The sequence below is a fragment of the Leguminivora glycinivorella genome, chromosome 25, assembly GCF_023078275.1.
Source record: "Leguminivora glycinivorella isolate SPB_JAAS2020 chromosome 25, LegGlyc_1.1, whole genome shotgun sequence".
In the NCBI taxonomy this organism is placed as follows: domain Eukaryota; kingdom Metazoa; phylum Arthropoda; class Insecta; order Lepidoptera; family Tortricidae; genus Leguminivora; species Leguminivora glycinivorella.
In genome coordinates this window covers 2,744,419-2,754,749 of record NC_062995.1, presented here as the reverse complement: position 1 = coordinate 2,754,749, position 10,331 = coordinate 2,744,419, and the positions used below count along the sequence as shown (strand labels likewise).

The 10,331-nt window shown below is 37.4% G+C and overlaps 1 protein-coding gene across 1 annotated transcript; it reads left to right on the top strand.

Annotated features, from left to right (window-relative positions):
* The first annotated feature begins 723 nt into the window (after positions 1–723).
* Positions 724–9,239, top strand: LOC125239192 (zinc finger protein 420-like). Its single transcript, XM_048146711.1, has 5 exons — positions 724–970; positions 2,916–3,085; positions 3,743–3,828; positions 4,205–5,272; positions 7,907–9,239. Exons 1-5 carry the CDS (start codon positions 776–778, stop codon positions 9,130–9,132), a joined length of 2,745 nt encoding a protein of 914 aa, XP_048002668.1. The 5' UTR covers positions 724–775; the 3' UTR covers positions 9,133–9,239.
* The last annotated feature ends 1,092 nt before the right edge of the window (positions 9,240–10,331 follow it).

Genomic DNA, 10,331 nt, shown 5'->3' with positions numbered 1-10,331 from the left:
ATCTTCATACTATGTGACATGAGCTTTATTCCCCGGTAGTTGTTGCAATCCTGTACATCACCCTTATTCTTAAAAATGGGCACCAATGCACTGCTGCACGATTCATCAGGGATCGCCTCTTCTTGCAACAACTTATTAAAGAATAAAGTCAGCCACTTCCAACCATCCGCTTTCAGAACCTTTCATACTTCCACTGGTATATCATCTGGCCCTACCGCTTTCCCATTCTTCATACCTTGCACTGCCATTTTTACTTCTTCTACAGTAATCTCTTTCACCATACCTATGTTACTTTTAGCATCATCTAGCACACCTGTCCAGTCATTCTCTTCATTACATGTTACCTAATATTGTTCATGAATAAAGTACTATGACTATCTTAAACTATTTTTGTTTTATAACCAGACGTACTAATTCCTTGTACGTATTAATTATATAATTGGTAAGTCATTATTCTGAAGCTATTAAACCAAAGGTTTGCATAAATTAAACAAAATCATTCAATTGAGTATTAATATATTTGGATATGACAGTGATGACGTCACTCAGATGATGTTGACGGTGGCAATACTGGCAATAAGTGCGAACGGGACACCAGCCCCAACTTTGCCCTCTCATGTCGACACCCTTTTTGACAAATCGACTCTATCTAGTTTATCTAATTATCTATCAAAATATCGATCTGTCAACTAGTCAAACCAGTGTTTAGTTTAGTATGGTTCACAAAGTTACTGAAAGTTAGCTAGTGTGTAATAAAATAAACGTTAGTATTAATATGGAAAACAACAAAAAACCATATTATAAATATTGCGTCGTTCCTATGTGCGAAAATAATATAAAAACTGCACCTGACAAAGTTTATTTCCTAATGCCGAAAGGTGGAGATGTAAGGAAAACCTGGTGCTTGGCGATGAGCAGGGAAATGGTATCTTTATCGAGCTGTTTATATTGTTGTGAAGATCACTTTGACGTAAGTGAGGACATTAAAAGACCTAAAAGACATATAACAATATTTTTATTTAGGTATCTGGACATAATTTCTGTTTACAAATCTCGACAAAAACATAACCTATTTGAAGTGTTATTAATAAACTTTAATTCTATAAAAACCTTGTTTACGAAAAGTTTCTAAATATATTCTTAATATGTAAAGAATTTATCTATCTATCTATCTATGTATTTTTGCCGGATGGGCCCTGTAGCAAAAGCAACCGGCTTGGGATCCAGTAGTACATCTGATAATGGAACAAGCACAACGAAGGCTGTGAGGCATTTGTGTTGTATGGTGTTGGACATTTGCAGTTTGTTTCTTTGTCAATTTTGCGTAGATTCATTGATTAATTGTTTTTTAACATAGTAATGGTAATTTTTTTGAATATAACTAGCTTTATTAATAGTGTGTGCACCTGCTTCAAAAATCTATATTATTTGTGGTCATGGTTCGTTAATATTTCTTGTATGTGGGTAGCTTTTGCACATTGTAATTTTTCCGCAGTCACCATGACCATGAATGCTGTAAAATATCGGGATGAATTGAAAATTCATTATACACAATTTAATCCATTTCCATACTTTTATTTCATGATTAAGTGTTAACCCATTAACGGCTAGCGGTGCCATACGGCATCGCTTTTCCTGTGCTTAGTATTTCGCTGTCTAAGGTTACAATTATTGAAAAACTAAACAGATTTTTGATGAATTAGATACCTAAGGGTACCAGTTATCACTATAACCACATATGTTGTAGCAATTTGGATTATATCTACTAATTTCGAGTACCCAAAAATATAGTATCTAAAAATGGGCAAATTCTTCATGTTCGGTCTGAGGAAAATGGTCAAAAATGGTTTTATTTCTAGTAAAGTATAAATTAAATGCATTTTATTCTATTTTGGTATATATTATTGATCCAATGGTACTCAAAAACTATTAAATTTTAATTTCACTTTCCGTGTATAGCACGGCAAAATTTGCCGATGCCGTACGGCATCAGTAGCCGAGTATGTTGTCTTTTCAAATGATATAATATTACGTGTATTATGTTTTAATTCCTCTTATGTTTTAGCGTTTTGATTAGTTTTAGACTATTATTGTCCTATTTCAACATATCTAGTGAAATTGCTTCAAGAAAAGTAAGGTTTTGAGTTATAACATCTATGTTGGTCCTCTTTCCCATACAGTATATCAAGGTTTAACCCACTTTGTTATAAATTAATTTCTAACAACACTGGTTGAGATTAAGATAGGATGATGGCGTGGTAGGATGATGCTTTTTACAGCTAAGAAATCTCAATACCGGTATCAATTTAATTAAAAGCTTCATATAGTATAACCTTACACCGGAGCTTCATATACCTCGTTTTTAGCCATTATAGAACAATTAGGATGTCAATGCTACATTGTGATGAAGATTTTGGTCACTTAGTGGTTACTAATAATATACAGATATATTCAGACTGTTTCACAAACGGTTTAGAACAAAATTAGTGAGATCAATATAAAGCAGTTGGCTATGTCTGGAATCTACCTAAACAATCAGTCATTTTCTGGTACCATGCGCTGAGGGTGTACCTCCTACATGGGTCTTATAATAGTGTAAAAAACAATCCAGATAACGTAGTTGCCAGTACGATTTAGGCCTATATCCTTAATGTACGTAAAACTTACAAGTTACATAAATATTTAAAAAATAACAACTTGTAATTGTTGACACGGTACAAGGCTAGAGGTGCCATATGGCATCAGTATTTTTCTCCAAAACTATTGGTCCGATTTAAATTTTAACTTTCGGTCTCTGATCCTGGAGAGAAATATAGTAATATATTTAAAAATTATCAAAATCGGCGACATGAAAAAAAATCAGCCGTTAATGGGTTAAGCTTAAAACTATTTATATTTACTTTTCTGGGTTACAGATTGAAAAGGATACAGAGAATTACATGGAATACAAAATAATGACATTAGAACATGGACAAAAAGTGACATTACGCTTAAAAAGAGGAGTAGTACCATATATATTTAAATGTCAGAACAAAGTTAAGTTGCAGCCACCACCGGAGAGCAACTGTCCTAGCAAAAGAAAAAGGTAAGCACCGGTTGAAGAATTAATATATGAAGTTGATTTTGCTGAAGCCAGTCCCAGTACGGCATCAGTACCATATTATATGGATGTCATCATTCTCCTTGTGTTATTCCAGTATTTGTTTTGGTTCAACTAATCCCAAGATTTGGCGTAGGCACTAGTTTTACGAAAGCGACTGCCATCTGACTTTCCAACCTGAAGGGTAACTAGGCCTTATTGAAATTAGGCCGGTTTTCTCACGATGTTTTCCTTCACTGAAAAGCTACTGGCAAATATCAAATGATATCAAGGTATGATTGCCATAGAAAAGAAACCAAAAATGTTATGAGGTCGGCTAAAAACACATATTATTTAATAAAACTATTGACTGAATATATTCCTCTCCCTGGGGCCGATTTTTGAATCTCGGCCATTCGATTTCGTGAAATTCGTTCAATAATATCTACTAACGATTTAAATTCTACTTCTATTAACCGCCGGCCAGTTGTATCAACCACATTTGACAGACACATCATTGTCAAGCAGCCGACGTCTATGGAACTTCCCATACAATAAAATTTAACTAACGCTTTAACGGTGACAGACGGTTTGGTGCAACCGGCCCTAAGTTCCACAGTAAGCTCAAGAAAGCTTGTTGCAGTAATTATTGTATTGTTTTAGTTCAAATAACCGATCAAGAATGGATACAGAGTATGTAAAGGAACCTTACGATGTCCCGGGGGACGCTTGTTGGCCGTCTTCGAGCAGTGAGTATCTTTCATGTCCAATTGACCGATTGTTAATTCCTAGCTTTTGCCCGCGGCTTTGGTCGCGTTAGAAAGAGACAAAAAGTTAGCCTATGTCACCCTCCATCCCTTCAACTGGTGGGCTGTCATCTGTCAAATTCCATATAAAATGGTGGGTTAACCCTCCATTTTCGTTGGTGCAAGTGGCCCTAAGGAGGTCACTCTTAAGTGGCACTGAAACTTTAGCAGTGTCGTGTACTCTGCTTACTCCTTTTGTGTCCTATGTATGTACATATGTCTGGGGCACATATCATGGAGCACATTTCATGTTCAATGTTAATATAAAAATATTATGAAATGTTCAATACATTTATGCTGGACTTTAAATTCTTTTTAGGGCATTCTGAAGCTGTGTCTCTAGAAACCAATGATTTCCGAATCAAGAAAGAAATTGTAGATCTACAGGAAGAGATAAAACAGTTTGATAAACAAGAAATCCACATAAAGGAACAATATGTATATGAATATGCATATGATCCAGTAGTAGATGATATTGATATAGAAGAAGAGATCAGCCAAAAGAAAGAAAATATAAACGAAGAAGTAATCAACTCACATGATCATGATATTGACATGAAAATAAATACTGATATGAAAACAGAAGTCAGAATTAAAGAAGAACCCAACGCGGGTGATGAAGTTGATGTAAATCTAGATTTTATTGAATTGCAAGATAAATATGTGAAGGTTAAGCAAGAAGTTATTGATATACATGATATAGATTTCAATGTTAATGAAGAATTTAATACACGAGAGGATGTTAATGACGTAAATCAAGACGATATTGAACTGCAAAATAAAGATGTCAATGGTAAGCAAGAAGTTATTGATACAAATGATAAAGATTTCAATGTTAATGAAGAATTTATTAAACGAGAGGATGTTGATGACGTAAATCAAGACAATATTGAATTGCAAAATAAAGATGTCAGTGTTAAGCAAGAAGTGGATGTACAAGATCATTTTGAAGAAGTAAGCCAAGCTGATTTGCAAAATATTGATCCAAAACATGAGTTTGACATACAAGATGACATCAGTAGTGAGACTGGTCTGCAGAAGCAAACAAAGAAAGAGATAGATGCAAAGCAGATGGGTTTGCAGAAGAAGGACATAAAAAAAGAGACAGATGCAAAGCAAACAGGTCTGCAGAACGAGCAAATACAGAAAGAGATAGATGCCAATCATTCGGGTTTGCAGAAAGAGCAAACACAGAAAGAGATAGATGCAAAGCAGATGGGTTTACAGAAGCAAACAAAGGAAGAGATAGATGCGAAGGACAAGGGTTTGCAGAAGGCAGTGCAAATAAAGAAAGAGATGGAAGATCTGTATTCGGAACATGAGGTGCTAGAAGAAATTGTGGTGGGCCCTGTCGTTGTTGAGACTCGTGCAAAATCTACAAGGAAAGGTTAGTAAACTGCATACCGTTAAAATTTTAAGAATACTCTAAACAAGGCTGATTTATATAGGACTAGCTTTTGCTCGCGGCTTCGCTCGCGTTAGAAAGAGACAAAAAGTAGCCTATGTCATTCTCCATCCCTTCAACTATCTCCTCCTAAAAAATTCACGTCGATTCGTCCCTCCGTTTTGCCGTGAAAGACGGACAAACAAACAGACACACACACTTTCGCATTTATAATATTAGTATGGATTTACATTTACAATCATCATACTAAGAATCGAACCTCATTTCTTTGCGCCACCTATTAAATACTATCATAACTACACTGGTGACGCCTACAATTTTTTTTTAAATGTGTTGACGTGATATCATGGTGTTAAAACACAGAGAACCTCCTATAGAGTACGAATATTGTAAATTTTGTGCGCGGTACAAATCACCAGTGCTTGGAGCGCGAGGAGTGGGAGGGGAATGTGTTTAGCGCGCTGCAGTGTTGCCAGATTATAATTCTGTAAATCTGTAGGCTGCGGCCAAAATATCCGTAGAATTCCGTAGATTGCAATTTAAAAAATCCGTAGTTCTACAGACTTTTCTTTTAAGTTTTTATGGCCGATTCCGTCTCTAGAAAAAGCGGAAAATTAAAAAAAAAATTGGATAATTAAAAGACACGAAGAATTAAAATTTCGCGCCTTTTTACTGTGACACACCTCTGTTTGACAGACTATATTGAAGCATAAATAATGAGTAATGAAAAGTAGAAGTGTATGTAGCACTTCTACTTTTTCGCCATATTATTACAGTGCGTACCTACCAAAGGTATTGGTACCCTTAAATTCCGTTCCCTTTTACTACATTAGTGTAGCCTTAGAAAGTTAGATCTTGTACAGCGTGATAACGTGTACAACGAAAAACGAAACGAAACGAAACGCAAAAGTATAAATAGTCGCTATGGTCCGAATTGAGTCCGAAGCACATCCGAAGCGTGACAGACGGGAATCACGTTTCGTTATTAGCAATAACTCACAATATCTTTATTTCTTACATGTATAATTTAGTAAAAAATTGTGTTTATTGGAATTCCGTAGAAATTTCAAAAAAATCCGTAGGTCTGTGTTGAAGCCCCGAAATCCGTAGATCTACAGACTTTTCCGTAGATCTGGCTACGCTGGCGCGCTGCGATTGGTCTTTCAAGGACGGCGGGCAGTCGCGCCAGATGAAAAGGGACAGAAGTATGACTGTCCCTCTACTGTCGCGTAAGTAGCCAGTGTAAGTTGACCTATGCCGGCTCTGAATAAATTATAAATATGACTTATTTGTGGAATGTAATGCCGTCTATTTTTAAATTTGAGCTTGTTGTTACCTTTCCACACCATTTCACAATACAGGTGGACATCTTTAAGGCATCAAAATACCCTTTTTCAATTTTTTTATGTACTATAGGGATGGATGTCTATAGGGGTTGGTCTGTGTGTTAAAATAAAGAAATATTCAGGGGCCTATTGCATAACAATTTACAACTTGTATTACAAGTGGAACTCTCTTTCTTATAAAATGAATTGGAGGGGGACTACCGCTTGTAATATGAGTTGTAAATTGTTATGCAATAGGCCCCTGATGACACATTTCTTTATTATATACAAATGTCGGACCGATAACCCATTTCAGCCATCTTTGTTTTTTGTAGAGATGCAACGAATAGTTGTTTGACCGGATACCGGATACCGAATATTCGGACAGCAGAATTTTACGTACAATACCTACAATTTAAGCAGGGAGCGGGCGCATCGTGCGTTGTTTGGAGTACGTTTTTGCTTTAAATGTTTATTTTTTTAATAATAAAGGGCTATGATTATAAGTATTATAACCGTAACTGTTTTTTTACATTTTTCGGTTAATTGGACAGTACTTAATCATATAAGACATACTTTAAAAAGGGGTCAAGTAGCCTATTGTTTGACAAGCACGCTGTACGCCCCTCCCCGCTTCACGCCCTATATTAGCGTGCACTCAAGGCTTACGGCCCGGCCACGACATTGGTCTAAGCGCGACAGCGGTGAGCGGCAGCCATATGTGCGAATGAAAAGTCCCATCGCTGTGTCTCGCTCCAATGTATGGGTGCCGCTCACCGCTGTCGCGCTTAGACCAATGTCGTGGCTGGGCCGTTACACTTAGACCAATTTCGTGGCCTGTGGCCCGTTTCTCGAAAGGTACAAGCCTTGTATTACAAGTATGTTTCCATGACAACCCATACGATTTGACAGTTCGCGCACTTGTAATACAAGGCTTGTACCTTTCGAGAAACGGGCCCCAGGTTGTAAGCCTTCAAATCCAGGGTGAACAGGCATCTTCTGGGCGAGCTTACTCCATTGTAGGCCACGTCTTTGTCTTTGGCTAGTCTGTGGCCAAGAGTAAGCCCATTTGTCCGTACTAATATTATAAATGGGAAAGTGTGTGTCTGTTTGTTTATCCGTCTTTCACGGCGAAACGGAGCGACGAATAGACGTGATTTTTTAAGTGGAGCTAGTTGAAGGGAGGGAGAGTGATATAGGCTACTTGTCGTCTCTTTCTAACGCGAGCGAATCCTAGTTATAATAATAAAAAAGGTAATTACACAGTTATCCTGACTTTTTTTTGTTATAGATAAAGAGGATTTGCTGATCGTCGCGAGTTCGGACCAAGTCGAATGCCACATCTGCTCTCTCGTGTGCAAGTATCCCAGCCATTTAAAGGTACACATTCGAAGACACACGAAACAGAAACCTTTCTCATGCAAACAATGTAACAAAAAATTCACTGTACGATACAGTTTAGAACAACACAAGCGCGTCCATACTGGCGCTAGACCTTACTCCTGTAGCTCGTGTGACAAACAGTTTGCATACAAAAGCGGTTTAACGATACATGAACGGACACACACAGGGGAAAAACCATATGCCTGCACTATGTGCAACGAAACCTTCATTTGTTTAAGTAATTTAAAGAGTCACAAACGAAGACACGCTGATGAAAAGCCTTTTTCTTGTAACTTGTGCGAAAAGAGATTTACCCAGCGAAGTTCATTAAACAGCCACGAGAAACTCCATAAAGGAATAAAAGCACACTCGTGTAGTACGTGTAATAAAGAGTTTTCGAAACTAAGTAATTTGAAAGTACATGAACGAAGTCACACGGGTGACAAACCTTATTCTTGCAGATATTGCGAAAAAAAGTTTACAGTTCGTAGTCACTTGAAGAATCATGAGCGTATCCATACCCGTGACAAGCCCTATTCTTGTGGAATATGTAACCAAACGTTTACTCAGCAAAGTGCTTTAATATGTCATGAACGGACCCACACAGGACAGAAACCATATTCATGTGAAACTTGTGATAAAAAGTTTTCTAACAGCGACCATTTAAAGGTTCACGAGCGTATACACAGCGGGCAAAAACCTTATTCCTGTAAAATATGTAAGGAAACCTTCATTTATAGTAGTTCTTTAAAGAGTCATCTACGTACTCATTCTGGTGAACGGCCATACTATTGTGACATATGTAAGAAAACCTTTTCACACCGGAACACTTTGAAGGTTCACATACGTACTCACTCGGGTGAGAGACCGTTTTCGTGCGGGTCATGTGAGAAAGCATTCAGCACCCGCCACAGTCTACTTTGCCACGAACGTGTACACAGCGGTGACAAACCATATGCCTGTAATGTATGTAATAAGAGTTTTTCTCAACGGGTTACATTAATAAATCATGAAAGGCTTCACACAGGTGACAAACCATTCTCGTGTAAGACGTGTAAGAAGAGGTTTACGAACCGCAGCGGTTTATTCAGCCACAAGTGTGAACAGATGCAGAACCGTATTGCAACGAGTTAAGGTATAGAAATAAATAATAAATATTGGGGACACCTTACACAGATCAACTTAGCCCCAAACTAAGCAAAGCTTGTACTATGGGTGCTAAGCGACGATATACATACATAAATAGATAAATAAATACATACACATATTTATGAACTCGATTGTATGCACAGGTTTTTTTAATGTAAATATTGCTAAAAAAGAATACATATATTTTTTTTTATACTACGTCGGTGGCAAACAAGTATACGGCCCGCCTGATGTAAAGCGGTCACCGTAACCTATGGACGCCTGCAACTCAAACAGTGTCACATGCGCGTTGCCACCCCATTAGAAACTTGTACATTCCCTTTTGCTGTATGTAATAAGAGTTTTTCTCATATGTACAACTAGCTTTAACTTGAATAAATACTTTAATTATTATATCGTGTCTTATTACAGTTATTACTCTACTAGCCACTGTTATTAATTGGATGGGGTAGTAAATTCGATGAGACCTCACTTAGTGAATTCTATTTACGTTAATCTTAATTGATAGTTTTTGACTCCTGATTACCGATTAAACACCGTAAATAATATATACCGTCAATCTCGGAAACCGCTTTAACGATTTCGCTGGAATGTGTTAAGTGGGGGTTTTCTAGGGGTGAATAATAGATCTAGCTTAGTCTTAGGCAAATACATATATAACTCCGTATAGACAGATACAGTCTAAGAAAAAAACATACCTCAGTACCATACAGAAAAAGGTACGATGGCCTAGTGGCATTACACCTTTGGGGTACGCTCAGCTAGATGGCGCTAATATGAATATTTGACATTATAACACATCAAGCTAAGACTATGGGCCAAATTGTCAAAACTGAGGTTCAAAAGTTTTAAGCCTGTGTCGAGAGATGGCAGTCTATGCACTGTGATTACACATTTTACTTCGATAGTAACTCTATAATTCACGGATTTTTTCGATTCTTCGAACTCCGAGCAAAGCTCGGTCGCCCAGGTAGATACTGTGATTTATTCATCGTGTGGTAGTCCATCCGATTTGAAGCGCTGGTAGCCTACCGGTAAGTACGTTCGACTTTCGTTCCTGAAGTCGCGGGTTCGAACCCCGGCTCGCACCAATGAGTTTTTCGGAATTTACGTGCGAAATGTCATTTGATATTTGCCAGTTGCTTTTCGGTGAAGGAAAACATCGTGAGGAAACTGGACTAATT